The sequence below is a fragment of the Heliangelus exortis genome, chromosome Z (assembly GCF_036169615.1).
Source record: "Heliangelus exortis chromosome Z, bHelExo1.hap1, whole genome shotgun sequence".
NCBI classification, from domain to species: Eukaryota; Metazoa; Chordata; class Aves; order Apodiformes; family Trochilidae; genus Heliangelus; species Heliangelus exortis.
Window position 1 is genome coordinate 47,119,987 of NC_092454.1, and position 21,470 is coordinate 47,141,456.

A 21,470-nucleotide genomic window follows, 5' to 3' on the forward strand; every position below is an offset into this window, starting at 1 on the left:
AAACACTGTTGAAAATTGAATTAGTATTGACTAACTGAACACAGCCAAGGAGGAAAGGAGAAAACTTCTGCTCCTTCTAAGAATATACAGCTAGAACAGCAGTGTAGGAATATTATATTGTTACAAATAGACACATTTCAAACTTTTTTGAGGTGACCCAACCTTGCAATTTTAAAAGGTTCTTATAGAGTTTTGAAAGAAAAATCAGTAAAAAATCCTTAGGTGTTTTAAAGAAACACCAACACCACAGTTTCTCACATCCTATAATTTTTTTTTTCTTTTTTCTTGACTATTATTCAGGCTGGAAAAGAAAAATCAAGTCTTTTCCCTGATTAGGCTGTGTATAACCAAAACACTATTCTGAAGAGTATAAGTAACAGAGATTATATTCATACAGACAGGTGTCCTTTGCACCCTAAGTAGTCTGTACATCCAAATACACTGCCAATCATCTTTCATTTCTCTTTGATGTAGGTGCAAAAGAAAAAAAGCAGCAAATTCTCTGGTTAGTCAAGAGACTCCAGCCTTCCTGATTGATCTGGTCACCACAGTCAAAAGAGTACATACCAATGTTAAGTACTCGAACTTGTTGGAAGTAATAAAACCAGTTCAGATCTCTCTTGTATCTACCCTAACAGTTTCCACTCTCCTATACCTCCACTTCTGAAAAAGCCAAACAAACAAACAAACAAACCCACAAAAACCAACCAAACTAAACCCAACAAACGAACAAACAAAAAGAAACAGGAAAAAAAGAGAAAAAGGGGGCCAATATGTTTAAAAGGAGGAGAAATGTAGATGTGAAGAAAGCTCAAACACAGGTAGGCTTAGTTCTATTAGGGAATGATTCAGAAAGCCAGGCACATAAAAGTCAGTGTATAAAAACACTAAATTGAGGAGGCCTCTAAGCAGTGTTATTCATCCACTTACATATTTCTAGCAACAAAGAGTAATGCAAAAAAAATATTCAGACTATGCCTATGGAATGCGAAGGGGAACAGATAATTCTGTGCAACATCTCTATTTCTTTACAACAAATAAAATAGAACATAGTCAAGACAACAGGACTGTTTCAAAATACAGCTGAAATACTGCCCAAACCAGTTTCTTTTGAGATCAAGGGTTAGACCCATGTGAATACATGTGTGCTACTGAACCACACATTTATTTCCCAGGAAACTGACTGACACCCCAGAGTAATCTCACAACAGTTGTGAGGGGCTTCACCGCCTAGAAATGGGACACTTGAAAACAATTTTGCTGAAGAAAGGATGCCAAATATTTAAAGCTCATCTACTTTGAAACTACAAATTATATGCCACTAATTACCACTAGCTTAGACTGACAATGATCAGTGACTCACCTCTGACTTGAAAAGTACCATTTGGCATTCTGCCTTTTTTTTAGTGGCAGGCTGGCATCTGAGATGCATCAGTAAAGCAGAGCTCAAGAAAACAAAATGGAACAGATAGCATACAAGATTTAATATCCTGATGGGAGAAGGTCACTGGGAAAGACTGAATTTACTGCTGCTGATCACTGGCAATGTTATCCAATCTCTGTGCAAGTTGATCTAAAAGAACTATATTGTCAAATAAATTAAATGTAGCATTCATGAGAACCTACATTTGTCACATTTTACCAAATTGCTGTAAGATTGCACATCAACAGAAAATATATTTCTTGATCTCTGAATGAGGATAAAGTAATCATGTGGATCCTCATGTATTCCTACATGGTTATTAACCTTTAGATTTAGATATTATTTGATCTTGTTTAACTGGGAAAAATAATTGCCCTCTCCTTGACAAATTTCTAACATTACTTAGCAGAAAATTCAGCTGAAACAGCTTCAGTATGTGGAGAAATGTCCAAATATTTTATTGATTGATTACAAAGATATATTTAATTTAAAATTTGCTTTGAAGTAATTATATAGAGAAAAAAAATAGAACACCACATTCTTTTCTCTAAGTAGCTTGTTTAAAACGGTTATGGTTTTTTTTGTCACTATAGCAAAGTTAAGAAACCAAGCCAAGACAGCTTCTGATCTAAATATGGAGGCAAACCAAAATGCAACAGGTGCAAAAGTACAAAAAGTAAATGTGTCCAGGTAATGTACAGCTTGCTACTATAAAAACTGAGTGATTCCAAAATTTAGAGCAAGTTTCAAAGTCAAGATCCAAATAATCACAAAGCTAACATGAGGCAAACATTTAAAACATTCAATATTAAAAGTGCAAGCTTGTGAAGCCTTAAGTATTTCATTGAAACAGGAATGTTGTAATAACCCTACACTAAATTCAACAGAGGATTCCACTAGGACCCTGTCTGGCTTCATAATGTGTTCTCTGAAATCAAGGATTCTTGAAACTCAAGATTCCTTAGTTTGCATAGTCCTTCTGGCAGGAGACTGCCCATCAAACATGGACTCTGGAACTCCTTTCTACTTAGTAGAAAAGTTTTTGTCATTTTCCCTAATGCACTTTGAAATTACAGAAGTGTCTGTACAATGAAATACCTGACAGCTGTTTTTTTTGGATGTCTTTTACTGCAATAAACCTTCACTGAAACAGGTCCTCAATCAGTCCCTTGCAAGTTTTGCTTAGTCATCCCCTGGTGACAAATTCTGAAGCAGGCATACAGTTAATTTTATTCAGAATGTAAATCCCTAAACTCAAGGCAGCAGCAGCAGTCTTCTTTAACAAAGAACTAAACCAGCATTAGGTCATCTGTTCTAGAAGTTATCACATCTGCAGACCTCAGCTCTGCCCCTTGCATTCCATAGAACCTATATTATTTTCTCCAGATTATTTTCTTGTCCATATGTAGCATTTCTTCTTTGTTAACAAACCTAAACCTAGTTTCTTAACATCTCAATATGAAAATATTTTTTTTTAAGATGGTACTAACAGTTTCTACATCCATGGTCAAAAACTTCATAAGGTTGATAATTTTTGCTATTTCAAATTATTCAGTTTCTTCCAAACATAACAAAACCAAAGGGATTAATTTAAATAAACTGTAGAACATCTAATGTGACACTTTTAGGTTTTTACTCATACTGTAAATTCACAACTGAAAAATTAGAGGCTTGTTATTAACTAATGCTTAAGAGACCCAATTCAGTTCTAGGTGAATGGAATAAGCATAGATATTCTTGCAGAATAGATTTTAAAATGCACCTTGATTTTTAAGTATTCTTCATGTTACTGTTAAACATAAACTTAAATAAAACCAACAAACAGTATACTGAAGAGCCAAGGTCACCAAAGACAATACTTACCTTTCTCTTATAAAATCTGCTAGGTCTTTTGTTGACAAATGTCCATGTTTCATGTTGTGATAGAGGACATCAAAGCCATTGTTCCTTTCCCCCTAAAGATCAAAAAAAGAAAGCAGAAGTATGAAACACAACATGCTAAAGCAGTTACAGAATGAAGCAAACAACCTATGCATTTCTAACTGATCAGGTTCCACAAAGTGAAGGATTTCCAATGTTACAGCTTTTTGCCAATTGCTGATTTACATATATAGGGATTGAAGGGAACTAGGAAACAAGTCACCCCTAATAATACAAGCTGCTAATACCATTCTAGTTACAACTCTTCTATTGCATATTTCTAGGCTATATTCAAAGCCACTTGTTTTCTGGATTTCTACAGGTCTTGTATTCATTCACCTCCCATTTTATTAAACCCATACTTAGTACTGTACTTTCTCCTCATTTTTAAATATCTTCTATTATTATCCATGAACTGAAATTCACACTTTGGGATCACTTGATATCCTGCTTCCCCAGCTTCTCACACTTCACGTATTTTCCTAATTTTTGTAAAATTGGTTACAAATAAATAAATTGCCAATCTCTTCCTTCTTACAGGTAACTTTCCTTGGTCTGTTCTTTAGTTTTAAAACTGAAAGCACTTTCCACTGAGTAAGGCACGCTTCACCATTAAAAATGAGACAATGACCTAAATGCTGAAAAATAAACTCAGTCAGATTATCACCTCTGTCATTATGGTAAATGTCTGTCAGACAAAAGAAAGCCACAATAGAAAGGTGGGTGATGCAAGGTATAGCATAATATCGTTGCTACTACCAGAGTTTTTCAGTCAAGCTATCCATCCCTTTCCTCCTTTCCAAAAGCTTGAGATCCATAATGGTGCTGCTACAAAAGATGCAAAAGCATGCCCACAGGAAAACTGCATGAATGCTCAGTGAAGAAGGGAAAGAAAATTAGAGTAGAGTAAAACAGAGTGGGACAGAGTAGGGTAGAATAGAACTTTTAGTTTAGTTAGAAGGGACATACAATAATCATCTAGCTCAGCTGCCTAACCACTTCAGTGTTGCCCAGATATTAAAGCATGTTGCTAGGGACATAGTCCAAATGCCTCTTAAACACTGACAGGCTTGGGGCACTGACCACCTCTCCAGGAAGCCTGTTTCAGTAGTATCAGGCCAGCCTCGTGGCAGAAAAATGCTCCATAATGTCCGGTCTTGACCTCCCCTGATGCAGCTCTGAACCATTCCCATGTGCTCTGTACAGGTTAGCAGGTAGAAGAAATCAGCACCTCCCTCTCCACTTCCTCTCCTCAGGAAGCTGTAGGGAGCAATGAAGTCACTCTTCAGCCTCCTTTCATACAAACTAGACAAGCCCGAAGCCTCTAGCCATTCCTCACAGGACATGCCTTCCAAACCTTTCATCAGCTTTATTGCCCTTCTCTGGGTGCATTCAAGGACCTTCACATCCTTCTTAATATCCTTGTTTTTTCACAATGGCAGCTCTACATATTCAGTGAGAGGAACCTTACGATTTGGCCTTGCACTGCTACAAACATTTCTATACTTTCTGATCCAGAAAAATTGGTTATGCAGCCATAAGGTGCACCTGATCACAGCAATTACACAACTGAGAAATAAAGCTGCCAAATAAAAATAAAGATCAGTGATCCAGATCACTATGAGGACACAAACAGCTGCATTACTCAGCAGAGTAGCTGGTGCAAGGGAGGAAAAGGCAGGCAGGGATCTGCCAGCTTAAGTAAGTGGAAGCAGCCACAGGTGGCTAAAAGAACTTTGCAGCAGTCACAGTAGTAGTGCAGTGCTAACTGCACTGGGTAAGATACCAGTCAATATAATAGCAAGTTGCCTTGAAAGACATGGTGCATAGACTCATAAATTTACAAACAACAGATGACTGAAGTCAATTTGATCCAGATTACCAGTCACAATTATTTGCTTTATTTCTACTAAGCACTGGGGAAAACCAACCAAACCCAACCACACATCTATAAAATCACAGTTCCTAAGACTGCAGTAAGCTTAAACCTGAAAATTTTCATCAAAATGCAAATTAGCTTATCATTAGTGCAGTTACAAACAGGGCTGTAGTAAGTACAAACAGAACGAAATTGCACACAAGAAAATCACCAATTAGTAGGAAATGTAATTTATTTTTATTAAATGTTGTCTTACTCTTTCAAGTATCAATCAAAACAGTTTCACTGCTCTTTCACACCTAGCCATTTTTCCTTTATTTTGAAACACACAATAATTTTGACTACTGATGCATTTATAGGTAGCTTATTTACCTTCTGTACTTACTCATTATAAAAGTTGAATGCCACTGCATTAGAAAAACACCAGAGTAACCCTACAGTTAAGACCTCACTGATATTTTCAACTAGAACACAAAATACAATTCTTACTTAGCTATTTCAGGGGTGTTACTGGGTTTAAATTTGGACATAAGTACTCACAAGTAAGTGTTAGGCATTTCTTTCAGAAAAACTAATAAAATTCTCCTTTATGGAATGTTCTTTCCCTTTGCCTTAAGAGGAACACTTCTAGCTGAACCAACACATTGAGCAAAATGTGCTGAATACAGACTGATTTTAAATGTTTCATAACGGGAGTTTTAATGGGAAATTTTCTACAGTGGAGCTCCATAAACTTCCTGCCACTTCAGAAATACAGGAAGGAGAGCATAGCCATGACCCAGCCCTCTGTCTGCAGCCTTCCTGATTGTTGATAGTCTATCAGAAATGTAATTTTGCAAACCTTTAGAGAATGGAATGAGCCAGAACAACAAGTTCATCATCATCATGTTCCCGAACTATAAATGAAGATTACTGCAAAGAAACTCATTTTTCCACTTATATGAAGTTTTCTAAATACTCCAACTCTTGTTTCTGACTTCACATTAAATAGAAGAAAGCCTAAGAGAGCAGAAAATTGCCTTAATTAAAAGCCTCCTAAAAGCCACATCTTTCATACATTTTCAATAGTTATCAGAGATTAAGACATTCCGTGAAAAACATGTTAAGGTTTCAACAAAGCAGCAAGTCCAAAGCAGGCTCCCAGATTTGAAGATTTATGTGATTTAAGCTCGGCACAACTTGAGGACATGTTTTCCCTTCAGAATATAACATCAAGTGTAGTCTATCTTACCAATACCAGGCTCTAACCAATAGCACAAATGTCTAGATATCAAAACTGTTCAATAAACAAACAGGAACATGAGTTCTGATGATTAACATGATGCCAGCTTTATAAATTACATTATATTCTACTTGTGTTTCATGACATATCTGTACCTATGTCAAATTTAGTGCAGAGAGCATACACTTTTCTGCTTTGGAGAAGCTGTACAATCTTTCCACAACTCCTTCATTCAGTAGTTCATGAAAGGTACCTGAAATAATTCATACAACAAGCGTCAGAGTTAAGGCTCTGTATTCAGGATAAACACAGGGATGTATACTGTGGCTAAAAGGAAAATAGTTCATTTTACAAACACCAAGTATATGTTCACTTGCACACACATATGCAACCAACGCTGTTTACTTCTGGTTTTCCTCAATACAGCCTCTCCCCACACATATTATATAAAATACTGTACATGAAACTTGTGTGCCCAGTCAATTTTTCAGTAAGTTTTTTTTATCTGTTCTCTCCCGATGACAACAGCAACAGATGAGGAAAAGCCCACTGGCCTAACTTAAAGCTAAATAAATGCAGCACATAGCAGAGGGAATTGGTGACACCTTTCCACTCTAATCTAGAAGCAACTATCATCCATTGCTGTGACAGTGAAGTAAGATAGGGAAGTAAGATGCAGATTCTCCTGGAAGCTGCATCTTGGTGAAAGAGGAACTTCTGCTGTCACGTAGAACAACAGGTTCTATGCAACAGACTACTAGATCTGTTTTAAAGACCACTCTGAATGTCATTTTGAAGGTAAAATACTATCTGTTGAGAATGATGCTGTCATTACTCGACAGAAAACAATCGTAAAACTGTGTACAAGAATGCAAAATGTAAGAGGTCCTCTCTCCGTGTAGGCTCAGTTTAATTACTTTGAAATTCATCAGTTTTCTCCTTCCCTCAAGCCAATATAATTTTCCCTTTAGAAATGGTGTTCTTGTTGGGGTTTCCCATTTTACAATGCATTAAGAGAGCTCTTTTGTGTATATAGTATAGGTGTCTCCTGACAGAAAACCATAAGAGGAAGCAAGGCTTCAGATACAAGCAAACACTTCACTTAAGTAAGCTTACAACGAGGCATTACTGACCAACTTTGCATAGAAAATAGTTAAGTCACAGAAAGCGAGGGCAGGCAGTCCTCTTCATCGAGAACAAGCGGCAATGACTTTCTCATGGAAAGGAAAGCAACCCTGTCAGCAAATGTGAACTCAGAATTCAGCATTTCCATGACTTGTGTGTAACAGGAAACAGATTACAGGAACTCTGTTTTACAGGACTACTTAATAGACTTTGAAAATTTTCAAAACTAAGTTTGTTTGTTGCATAAAAAGATGACTCTGAATTTACAACCTACACTTGGTAAAGTAGCCAGAAACTAGCAGCAAGTAAAGAACCATTTGACAGTAAGTGAAATGAATTACTGTTATTTCAAACTAATGCTTTTAGAACATGAATTAGCAGTGGTTAAGCATGCATAATCATTCCTTCAACACTTTAAACATGACCACGTCACTACACTACTAAATAAATAAATGGAACAGACTGAGAAAAGTGTACTTCTGATTATAAACAAAGTCATAAACTGCCTGATCTTTCTAAATCGGTCTACCAAACTCACAGGATATTCTCCAGGGAACAGGCAGAGAAATATTCAAATGTCAACATTGGGAAGTGGCCTCTAGCTTAACTACTGGTTTTCTTTTTGACCATAAACAACTTCTGGTCCCTCGCTAACTTCAAATTGTCATAAAATTAAAAATGGATAATTTCCAAATTAAATTTCAAAATTCTAGTTACACCTTACACTGCCTTAGACAAACATGTTATATCAATTATGACCAATATCCCTCGATCTTGCTGGATAAATGCTAAGTAGGAAAAGTCTAGTAAAAGAAAGAATGTGAAAAATAGAATCACTTCAGTTTTGGGTGTGAGAATAGAAAAATTTTGCCTCTTGCTTTGGTCAGGTCCAGAGAAGCTGTCCCATAGCTAGTTTTATACTTTAATTACTGTTCATGCTCTGCTGTCTGATACAAATATGAAAAAAACACACTCCTTATCAACAGATTATGCATGCAAGAATCCCAAGTCAGACAAATCATAAAGGCATCAAAATATCTTTGGTAAAAAAATTTATATCAAGAAAATTCCTAAGTTGCACAATATGGCAAGTAGTAACTGAAAACAGTCCATTCATGGGGGTTGCAGGAGCACAACTCCCTCATAGAGATGAAAAATCAGTATTTACTGAAACTAGGTACAAATGCTCAGGAACTGCAAGATTTGATCTATGCTGCTTAAAAGATACCCTAGTTAATAATTAATGTACAATTTAATGTACAAATGTTAACAATTAATGTACAAACGTATAATTTAATGTGCAACGGAACAACAGAGACTAGGTGTTCATTCCTGTAATTCTAAAATGAAAGTTCCAAATATTAACCAAAACCAATCTTTACCCCCGAACTTCAGAAACATACTGTTCATTATGTTTCTTCCACTTGTAGTGTCAACTTGCTTTCATTCACTCATAACAGAGTAATATTTTAAAGAAATAAAGCAACAGAAATTCTTTTAACTCTGGGGATATGTGAACTCGGATGCTCAAAAAAACTGTTGTAATTTTCTTTAAACTGTTACTCCTTGTTGCAGTTTCAAGTAAGTAGCGTATGTTTCACCCTTTTCACCAGAGAATTATTTTATTTAATGGGACTTATAAACATGAAATAATTCTGTTATTAATACCATAGTATTACAGTTTTGAAAGCTAGCTATCAGTAAATTTCAAGTTCAAAATGTCTGAAAGAGCTGCAGAAAACTTGAGAGTATCTAAACACAGAAAAAATGCATCCACCAGGCAATGTATCTTCTTCAGTCCTGGAAACTTCTGAGAAGTTTGAACACAAAAGCAACCCAGCAATTTCCATTTCCTTCTTCCAGCTTCTATAAATGAAACAAAGCACCAGAGAAGCTTGATGCATATAAGGAAGGACAGACATTTCCCGACATATCTAGATAATTGGAAGTATTTTTTTGAAAAGAAAGATGGAAAACTGCCAACTTGTGCTTGCTGCACACACACACACACACAGACAGAGGGAGGAGACAAAAAGCAAACACATATTGCACAACAGTTCTGAAAACAAGCATCCAACCGTATGCCAAGCAGAAGAGCAGCACTGGGTAAACATATGAGTGGAACTCCAGATGGAAGCACAAGTCTCAGTGCCTCTCGCATCACAGAAGTGCAGAAGACAATACATTTTACACTTACTCCAGCAAGCCTCTTCACAAGGGTAAGGTTACTAACCCTGGATACTGCCAGCCCTTACATGTTACAAAAGCTCGTGGAAGAAAACAATCCTCCTTACATCCATTCTAAAAATCTACAGGCAGGTGATTAAAAATAAAAATAAATTAAAAAAAAAAAATTAAAAAATGCCAATGCCAATTTAAATTCATATTTTTATATCCCAGAACTTCCAGTTAGCAAGCTCAGCATTACAGAGAGAACTATTTCAGCTACATATCAAACACTTTAATCAAATCAATTAAAAAACCCACAAACACTGAATCACTGAGAAGTGGCTTATTTTTGTTGACTTGGTGTAGATCAATGGACTCACAATTAACAAAAGTATCACCTGCATCAGTCAGTTTAAATACAATGTCAAAGCTTATGCAACACTTCCTAAACAGTGTGAAGAAAACTGAACATCAGTGATAATAAACTTTTCATTCTGCTGTGACAGTATGAGTGTACACAGAGTGACAAAATGTAGCAATGTATAATGACTTGAGAGTGCTCCCTTTAAATTACATCATTGTTTTGATGTAGCACATACATAGCACCCAATTTTTTATGGCAACATCCTAATTACGAGTTGGGAATGTTTGGCCATGTGATTTAAATGCCTAAAACTCAGTCATAGGAATCAAAGCCATTTGTAGCCTGTACTACTAGTTCATGTTTTTTTGAAAATAATTTTTTTTACATAAAAGTAACTGTATCCTACTAACTCTGAAATCTCCTGCTCTAGAGTGCTCCTGCAGTATTAGCAGACCCCTATATTTTTCAAGTGATAATAAAATTTCTCAATTAACAGTACAGGTCTCTGTACTTCAGCTTTACACATCCTGAAAATACTTAGTCAACTCTGAGAAGCAGTCATCAGATGCCGGGCCCACAAAACATTAATTTTTCTTACAGTTTCTGGGGAGAAAAAACAACCAACCAAACAAAAAAACCCACAACCAAACAAAAAACCCCAACCAACCAGCTAACCAAACCCCAACTACTTAAACACTTTTAAAAGCAGCGCATGATGAAAGGTCATCATAAAGTTTCAAGGCTATTACAAGAAAGAAGCTAAGATTTGTTTTGTTTACATGAGCACTTTTGAGAAGCTCTTAAAAAGACAGCAGCCTTAATACTAGGAAACTGATACACATTCAATTATATGTCACTCCTTTTTTGTGAAAAAATCAGTCAAGTCTCTCAAGTTTCTGATGTCTTTCCCTATTATTTACAGCAAGTTATCAAGTCAGGAGAGACAACCCTACAGCTCCAGATCCAGACTTCCATTTCTAGTGCATGATTTCAGCTGCAAATTGACACGCACATCAAATAATGAAATCTTAGCTACATTTTGGGTTCATTTTCACATGACTGTTTTACAAAGTATAATTATACCATTCCACACGACAGAAATACTTTGTCTGGTGTAACCTAGAAGGCCAAGGAAAAGCAAGAAACAGAAGACAATTCTTCCAAAGTTCTACATAGTGCCACCTTTCCTTCCCCTTGTGGATTTCTTTTTGTTACTTTTAGTCACTATGCAATCAGTTCACTTTAATACTAATAATCCACTTTCCATCTTAACTTTCTCACCACAGTCTAAGCCATATGTAGTTAGTACCCTGAGTTTTCCAAAGCACTGCAGTAACAATTCTGAACAGTAGCCAACTCTGAAAAGTTCGTAGAAATAGAGAAGCTTAATGATTAAAAATGCACAAACCTATGACTTAAGCTTGATTCTGAGGATATACAGAGACTCAATACATACTCACTATAAAATTCCTTTATAATTAGATACACAGTTAATCTGGAAAGTTAATCTTACCCACAACAGCAGGGTACTTAGCTTTCTGGAGCAGTCCCTATTCCTTCTTATTTTATGTCTACACAACAAAAAAACCCTGTCCATGGTATTACCAGGGTTTCTCTGTCAAGTTTTGCAAGTTTAAGACCCTGTCTAATGTCTTTGTCCTCACTGCAAGACAAACAAGAATACACTTGTTGTCCTGCTTTGCATGACTTTTGGAGGTAGGTAGGAGAAAAACCTGCCCTAATAGAAGGAAACTTCCTTTTTCTGGCATTAATAGCTGACCCATGCTAGCAGTCTGGCCAGCAGAGCTCTAAGACAGACTTTCTGAATCAGAAAGAGAGAAAGGGAAGTTTGGGTAGGTGTCTAGCACCTCATATTTGCTGGTAGCTGCTGTGAAGACACAGATGGGGATGGACACAGAATGTATGGGAAAAGCCCGCTGCCTACTGAATTACTAACAAAATAAAATACAACCCATCAGACAAACAGCTAAATGAACATAGTGTGGTACATAACACAGCTAAACAGAAAACTGTTTGATTTCTGTTGAGGTGGACAAACCAGAAGTTCTATTTTAAACTTCTATTCAAAAATTCTATTTTACCTTAATCTCAGGAGGCAATAGTAAGTTTTCCAATGAAAATGTGACTTTTAATATTAATTTAAATCTTATTTTTACAAATGATAATCTTTCCCCCACGTATTAGCTTAATACTGATCCTGCACACCGAGGTTTCAAATTAAAAGCAGATTTGCATGCCGAGAGAGCAAATCTAACATCTTGTGTAATTAGATTTTAATATTCTGTTGAAAGCAAAACTTTGGATAGTCAAAATTAAACACAACACTGCACACAAACATGAAGCCTAGGCTGAGTTTATAGGCAACAATTGTACATTGTATTTGTGAAATTAGCTTTTCCCGAACTTATGATCAACTTACAGAGAAACTTACAACTTACAGAGAAAAAGGGTCCATCTAAAAGATACTTTTTGTCTTCTTTTTTGTTTCAGTCTCGTCAAATAACCATTTTTGTTTCCCCTCCTAGTTGCTTAGATGCACAACCAAAAGCATACATCCAGAGAAGTAGCAACATTGTAAACAGCCCGACAACTACAACATGTTACTTCAGCGTTTCAGACCACCTACGGTCACAATGGGCACGAGTTCTATTTCACGCGAGGCTCAGTAACAACCCAAATATATATATATATATTTCTTTTTTTAATTTTTTTTTTTTTTTTTTTTTCAAATCTCCCCACTTTAGCCAACAAATATCTTCGCAAAGGTGGCTGATAAACAAAGACAAACTGAAACAAACTGGGAAGTCTGCTGTTTCCCCAGCTGGCTGCTGTTCAGCCCGTACGACACCGACATGCAGACAGAAAGTTATCGCTACAAAAGCAGAGATCTCCGAGGGGCGCAGCTTTGCGTTTGCGTGATACAACTGTTAAGTTGTTTCAGTCGGTGCTATTCCCCCGACAACTGCATTGTTCGGGAGGCTTAGCGAAGGGAGACCGGAGCGCAGCCCGAGCCGCATCCACTCACCACGGTGCCCGCCAGACCCAGACCCCGGCGCGCAGTGTCCCCCGCTCCCCCCGGCCCAGCGCCCCCCGGCCACCGACCCAGGGACCCCCGGGCCAGAGGGCTGGGCAGGGACGGCGCTCCCCCGGCCCTCCGCGGGTGCCCGAGCGCAGCCAGGTACCCCGCTTCCCCCACGGCCCAGGCCGGCCGAAGCGACCCGCCAAGGGCGCCGGAGGCAGCGGCCACCTTCCCCCCGCCGCAAGGCCACGGCCCAGTCCCGGGGGTGGCGTAAGAGCCGCGGCTGCTCCCGCAGAGGGGACCCCGGCTTCACCGTGCTAAGCGCTGCCCCCGTTCCACCCAAGGCGCGGCAGACCCGGCTCGCAGCGATTCCATACCCAGAAACTCTCCACGAAGTACGCCATCACCGCCGCCCCAGCCACCGGTGAGCCCGGCCCCGGACGCCTCAGCCTCTGAGACGCGACGGAGGAAACGGGCGCCGCAGCGGCGCGCCGCCCTTCCCGTTACGGTACAACCGCCTCCAGCCCACCGCCCCACCGGGACCGCCCCGCGCATGCGCTCATCCGCCTACGGGAGCCCGGAACCCCGCGCAGGCGCACAGCCTCGGCGCGGCCCGACCCGGCCGGGCTCGGCTCTGGGTCGCCCGGAGGGATGTGCTCAGGGAGCCGGGTCTGCAGGAGCCGCGGGGGAAGCCGAGGCCCGGGGCTGGTGGTTTGTGTGCTGTCTACCTGCTGCCCCTTCGTACCCCGCCTCCCTCGGGCGGGGACTCAGCAGCCGTCGCGTCTGCCGCGTTCCGGGCATTCCAGCCCACGGGGAATGTCGGGGCGGCAGCTCCTGCGTGAGGAAACCCTGATCTGTAGAAATACGGACATGGTGACAGAGGGCAGAGTTGGAAATCTTGGGTAAAAGCCCCTCCACGGTAGTGAGGAACGACAAGGGAACGGCTACAGTGAGTGCTGCAATGAAGGGAGGGGAAGAGAGTCAGGGTGCGTGAAGTGGCTCTGCAGCCAAGCATCCTTCCAGCCCAGCAGGGTAAGATCCTTCAGAGCAGGTGACCTCCAGCCCGGGGTGGCAGGTAAAGTCTAGCTTACCCTCCGAGCTGTCTCCTCACAGGGGATTTAACAGTTCCAGTAGCAGGGTCCTAAAAACAAAACTCATCATCTAAAACCAGGGTCTGGAGAAACTGCTCACCTCCAGCCTCCATCTTCCATCACAGTCCAGTTTGCACACCCTTCATTTGATGTAGAACACCTAGCCAAGTGTCAGTGATACTGATGGCTGGAGCAGAACACAGAACCTCTCTCCAGTCCGTAACCGGGTTTCTGCTGTTCAGTGAGTGTCTTAATACTTTCTTCATGGCAGCCAGCACCACCGGGCTCTTTCTGGGGCCCCAGAGAGCTCCTGTTCTACCTTAATGGGATGACTTGTTGCCTAAGCAGCAGTTAGGTTTTCATTACTGACTGAAAAGAGAGGGAGAGGCCTAACCAGTGATGTGAGGGAGTGCAGCTGCTTCTCCTATACAAGTATGTGGTAAGTGCTTTATCCTGAAAAGGCTATCTTAGGCATAAAGGATGCTTTATCATACGGTTTTGTCAGCATAATGCTTTATTAAGATACAAAAGGTAAGAAAATTATATTCTGTTCTGGCCTTTCAGGGTCTTCCCAGCTCTGGTTTGAAAAATCTCACCTGCCTTTATCTTACTGATGATGTTCTTTGGCCTTTGTTCTGTAAAATATTAGGTAAGGCATAGAGCAGAACATTCAAATCATCTCCAACAACCTAATAATTTCACCAACATATGACAAATTTATACTGATTAAAGACTTCCATGAAGCCAGGGGGCTGGGAAAAATATAGTTCAGAGGCTTGCAGAGCTACAGAATTTCGTTAGGCACTAGTTAGGGCAAACAAAACAGACAGATCTGTATTATTCATATACATATACGTCACCATGATTCATTCTGTGATACAAGATTTCAACTATCTTTACCAAAGATATTTTCATGGATGAGCAAATACAATTCTGAACTGGTACTACCTTTATTAGTAACTAACTAGATTCAGTCCTGCCAAGGTCCGGATATTGGGCTAGATAGACTCTGTCTACCTAACAGAAGAACAATTGTTCTTTTGTTCTCCTGGTGCAATGGGGCTGGACAAAAAGGAACATTATTTTGACAGTCATAACTACACAGCGAGTCTGTTTAATAAAACAAACACTCCCATTGCATATTTTCAGAAGCTTTCATGGAAGATCCGAGCAGATTTCTGTATTACTATTTTATTTTTTTTTTTAGTAGAGAGTTAAAAAAGCAGTTTCTGAAAAATGATGCCATTGGTCTTTAATATGGGTTGCACACATGTAAAGAAGGTATTTATCTTAGAGTTCCCATCTCATAAGTGTCCCTGATTTTGCAGTTTGATCTCTGCATCTCAGTAAACTCATTTCCCCTGTCTCGAGCTTCTAGTTTTATAATTGTTAATATTTACATATTTTCAACGGTTACTTTAAAATGAGTAGATAATCTGAAATGTGACATTAAATACACTAAGATGTTACTTGAAAGAATTTGCCAAATATAATAACTAAAAATATAGTGCATATATATATTAATGACTGAAAAATAATTATAGTATATAGTATTTTTACTTAAAGCAACTAAGTTAATTTGCCTTATGTCTAAGTGATTTGAAAATGGATTAGGAATTCTAGGTAAAATAGCTGCATTCAATATTTAGTAGAACTCTTGATGTATGTACATACAAATGAATGCACTAAACCTTAAGATTAAAAAAAAAAAAGAATAAAGAATCCAAATAATTGTGAAAAATAATTCAGATTATTGCATTATTTAATGTCACAATGAATTTTTAAAAAGCCAGTTAATATCAAAAGATTTTTTTACCAATTAAAAATGAGTAAGAAGCTTATTCAGGTAAAATGCATAATTTCACATCATGTTTTATTTTTGAAGAGAACCTGAAGAAGCAGGTGGAGGTGAAGCCATTTAATATACTGGGTATATACATTTCATACGGCAGATCTGAGGATATGCCTTGAACAGTGCATGTTCCTTAGTGTCCTTGTCAAAAGAACTATACAAATAATCCCGATAAGTAAACGGAATATATTCTCTTAGTTGAGGTATGTTGCAAAGGTTACGAGCACTAGGAGAAGATATAAAAAGCCAGAGCTGTTTACTGTGGCGTTTACTGTGGTGGGGAACAAAAGATGGAGAAAAAGAAAACAGAGTAAACTGTTAGTCCCTTTCAAGAGTGATCTAACTTTGGTATCTACAGTCAGGTTACCTTGTAGGATTTAAAAAAACAACAGGACTGTGTTTTAACCAAGCGGTTACACCTGAATACCTGCAGACATTACCCTGGAGTTTAATAATTCACTTACTCATGACCTACACATTACCTTTGTGATTAGACAGTTACTGGACAATAAATTTTTATACAAAAGTGTGATGCAATCCCATAGAGAGAAGTTAAAGCTAGAGAAGCTTAGGGGAAAAAAATCTGGCAAGAGGAGATTGATTATAGAATTAGCAGTGAATACAGCTAACTTGACATAATTTATTCAAAGGGTTTTGGCAGTGCTCCAACACAATATTAAGACAGGGTAGACCATTTTCAGGAATGTGTGCACAAGGTCAAATTGTGTTCCAGTAAAAGATCACTGGTGAGATTATGACCTAACATTACACTCTGGGTAGGATGGATATTTCTAATGTCTTTTCTGAGTTTAAGATAAACAAAAATGCTTGTCCACAGAGTTAGATAGCAGTATTTCTTACAGTAGGAGATCAAATGAATTTTTTTCAAGTTGATGTAATACCTCAATGAAGTTCTTTTAAAGCTAGCACATTTTACTGACACTGTTTTCTGCACCCCTTTGAATGATGTATTCCATTAGGGTGCATCATCTGACTCACTGTATACTTAAGTGCACACTGCTATTGATCTACTCATCAGGCTTGATCGCATCCCATTCATTACTTCAATTACTTAAATTACAAACCCAACAGCATTGTTTCACAGTGAGTTGCTTGGTGGCAATACTCAACCTTTATTACTCTCCTGCTCTGTTGCTGCCAAAAGCATGTTTCACCAAATCAACCTCTAATCAGATGGAAGGCTTACAAAGAGTTAGTAAACATTAGTAATGACAAACTGAAATATTTTAAGGGTTTTAGATTCCATTTTGATTTCTTCAGCCCTGCATGAAAAATTCTGCAAGATTTTTTATGTAGTCAGGAGGTGCATTACTACAGAAACACCATACTGTTTTTCCTTTGTATTTTATGTAAGATGGGGAAATAGTGTGATAAATTATTACAGTGTAGCAGTGTAGTGCTGTCAAGAATACTTTTAATGATTATCTGAATTTAGACTGTTGATACATTGCAAATGTTTTATTCACTTACCTGCAAATACATCAAGCAATGAGCTTCAAGCATCTTATTTGCAATCAACTAATAAAAATAACCTAAATGAATGAAGACTGAAAATTTAAAGCACTTCAATTCAGCATGAAAACAAACAAACAGGAAATGTTGAGAAGAGCAAGCTCTGATTGTGTAACTTCATTTAGTACCAAAGTGCTCCACAGTACCTACCACACAAGCAAGATGTGGTGTCCAGATCACAAAGATCATCTCCGTTCTGATTATGATCTATGACAAACAGAAAAGGTTCTGCTGGCAAAAGTCTCAAAAGCTAAGCTAGTAAAATTACATGGTATCTCAGGAATGTATGCCTAGTACAGCATACTGGAATAAACAGTGCTTATGTTCTTAAACCAAATACAGCTTATAATTATTACTATAGTAACACAGGAGAAGTGCAAAGGCTTAAGAGTGAGTTTATGAAAAGTAATAAAGGAATTAATGAAAAGGAGAGAGATTTGTCTGAACAGATTTTTTAGCTGCCTAGGTAGGAAGAAGGAATATTCAAAATATTGTGAAAGAGCTAAACCAATTTGTTTCCACTTAATTTTGGTTTTATTTTAAAGAAATAAAAGTAGCCAATATACCTATGGTTCCTAATTAGACAAACAAAACTCCTGAGTTGTTACACTGGGCAATTATTTGCTTAACAACCTCCTGTTAAACACTGCCATTTTATGGACTGAGAAACAACTAGACCGATGAGTGAATGCTTGCTACAAAGGACAGCTGTGGTCTGAGGCTGAAGATTGCTTCCATCTGGCTTTGTCCCAAAGCTGGCAACAGTTTTGGCGTGTAAGGCCTTCAGTAAGGAGCATGGGGATAAACAAACTAAAATTAGCTACATCTTGCTATGGCAGAGAACCAGAGAAATTGCTGCAACTATCTTAGTTCCTTATGCTAAAATGTGTAAGAATTTAAAGAAAATACTTGAATTCTTACTTTTTTCATGTGATCCATCTGTTCTTCTAAAGTATTTCCAAAACTAGAAGGAAAAGGTGCATATATTTACATGACTGGTTCAAAGCTTTTATTTGAGCATGTACATTTCATAATGAAAAATGTGTATGGAAGAAAATGGCCATCAATGCATTAATGTGTGACAACTCAAAATTTCCTTTTGAGATAATGATAATATTAAAGGAGGACACAGAAAGATACCTTGTATCTAGATGCAGTTCTAGAATAGCACCTCAGAATTTAGTTATAAAACAGTATGTTATTTGTTTAAAAAAATGCTTTCATTTTTTTATGGTCTCATTCATTATGTTTGAATTTTCAAACTGTGGTTTCTATATCAGCAAGCCACAGAATCCCCTCAGCAAGTCAACATGAATGAAAGTTGAGAGATAGTTTCAAAACACTGGAAATTAAATATGCCCTACATGTAAGAACATTCCTTGAAAATCATCTAGAGATAAAAGAACTGGCAAATTAACATCACTTCTCATTGTGTACAGCATGTTGTCAGAGAAACAAAACTCTGTTTGGCATTTGCATTAAGCACAGTGGTGCAGAGAGAAATAATGGAAAAATAAAAAATACTGTTATCAGTTTCAGTAATACTACAGTAGCTATGCATCCAAGCTTACCTGTTTGCTGTAAACACAGGAAGATACACAGTTCCCCTGTGTATTTAACAGAGGAAATCTATTACTGTCTGTTTTGCTAGGGGGCAATATGAAAAAAAATAATGGGTAAAGCTGTCAGCATAACAGTTCAATGTATTTTATTTTAATGTTTTAAATATGAATTAACATTCAGCAAAAATTAATACCTGCAGCTACAAAATAAATACCTCAGTTTTAACCTGTATGATTCAAATGAAAGTCTGGCAAAAAAGAATTGTCACAAAAGTACCCTGAAAAACTATAATTCAAAAATAATCCTGTACATACAATTACTTACATATGCATGCATCTGTGTGTGTGCAGCATAATTGCATCTGTGTTCCCTAGCAGATGGACTAATTACTAGACACACCTTAAGTCTACCATTATTCAGATTAATATTTGGGCGTCCTTTTGATGGTCTATACTGCCTATTTTATGCAAAACAGGGGTAAATGCCTCTGAAATAAATGTATTTTATGTATTAAAACTTTGTATAAGTATAGTTCACTGTGAGTCATTCTGGGACAACAAAAGCTACAAGCATCTACTCTGTGAGCACTTAACATACATATATTTTACACACACAATATTCCCTCTGAAATCCTTTTCATTCAAGTTTTATTCTTAATAATTAGATAAATTTTTAAAAAAAGCATGATCTATAATGAAAGTACAGTCTTTGCACTGTTGCAATCACAAAATTAGTCATAACATTCATTTCATCAAGGTGCTAGTTACTCTGCAAGGGAGTAGATACAGACAGTAATTTACCTCAAACTTGAGATACAGGCGCTCTAAACTGATAGTAGAAGATGTGAACAAAACATCTGACTGACAGCAGAATGTTTAATCTAAAGGGAGAAGGGAGGGTTATTTTGAAAGAAAAAACTCTCACATTCCCTCCTACACAGCCACTGCTGTGCTCAGCTAAGAGGAGCTGAGCTCTCTGCTAATCTCTCCACACCTACGATGCTGTTAACAACTATTCTGTGGCCTTCTCCTCTTTCTGGAGGCAGAAATTGAAGTCCTTCATTAAGTAGACTTTCAGATGAATATGTAACAATTTCTGCTATAAAGTGTATTACTGTGAGTAGTTGTATCATAACAATGCATTTTATTTAATCGTTACGCCATAGAAGCTATCTGTGCTAGACATACGTAACTTTCTAAGTTTTCTACATGCTATTGACCAACTCTTAAATATTTAAGGTGAACATAATATGTTGAAATCAACACGGGTGTATTTTGTCCAGAGAGCTACTACTATGAGTTTCATACTTTAATTTAGAGACTCCCTTATCAGGAAGTTATATAAATGGAAGGACACATGTCTAAATAGTTTGTCTTATCCCAGCCTCATAAAAGATAAAATTAGACTAAGATCACTGCAAGATTTCGTTCAAGGTCTTAAATTATTTTAATTTACTTCTAGTTTACTTTTGTTGGTTTTTTTTTTTTTTTCTGTTCACATTATTGATAGCACAAGGAATGAGAACAATTTTTTCCCCTTTCTCATTTAATCAGAAATAGCAAGCACTGGCTGTTTCTAACAAAAATATGGTCTACATACCATTTTCTCAGGAGTAAAGCAGTTACCAGTTATCACCCAACAGGCATTGATTTTGGTTCACATAAAACCTCTTACTTCTACACTGATCTGCCCTCAAGCAGCATGCAGCATCTAAACTGTACTGACCTTAACTTATCTGAAGATAATTTTCTTTCAGATAAAATGAAAATCCTTATTCAAGAGAGTCCAGAACTTACATGCGTGAACCAGAAGAGTGCACTACTGGGTCAGGCAAAACATAAATTGAAATTTTAATATTTCATTTAAAAATTGGAATGCAACATCTATATTTAAACAACTTTATTAACATAGTCAAGCAGTGATTAACATTCACATCTATTATGTCACATCATACAAATGTAAATACAAAATTACTACAGTACAATATATATTCTCTGCATGATCCAAAATATTTGGTGGCCCCAAAAACTCTTTTAAAATTCAGCAGCTTATCAAAAATTAAACCATATTCTATTTAAAATGAAGTTCTGTTAGCACAGAGGCAGACTTCAAGAAATATCACTCAGTTTAGTACAGTTTGAGAGGTTGCAGGAGGATATGTTTGAAGGAAGCATTCCAACATTGTGGCAGATACAGAAACATCAGATTTAAAGCTTTCAAGCGAAACTCATACAACCTAAGTTGTCAGCAGAAAGATCCAGTCATCTTTAATTTTAAACTATTTTGTAT

At 37.7% G+C, this 21,470-nt stretch overlaps 1 protein-coding gene across 1 annotated transcript in view; it reads right to left on the minus strand.

Moving 5' to 3' along the window:
- The window catches only part of FCHO2 (FCH and mu domain containing endocytic adaptor 2), a 94,189-nt gene extending 80,809 nt beyond the window's left edge, over positions 1-13,380 (minus strand). The window contains exons 1-2 of the mRNA XM_071731121.1: positions 13,149-13,380; positions 3,287-3,378 (exon numbers count right to left, since the gene is read on the minus strand). Of these exons, the coding sequence (XP_071587222.1) occupies positions 3,287-3,339 (53 nt within the window). The 5' untranslated portion in view covers positions 3,340-3,378; positions 13,149-13,380. The remainder of the gene's footprint in view (positions 1-3,286; positions 3,379-13,148) is intronic.
- Between the last annotated feature and the right edge of the window lie 8,090 nt (positions 13,381-21,470).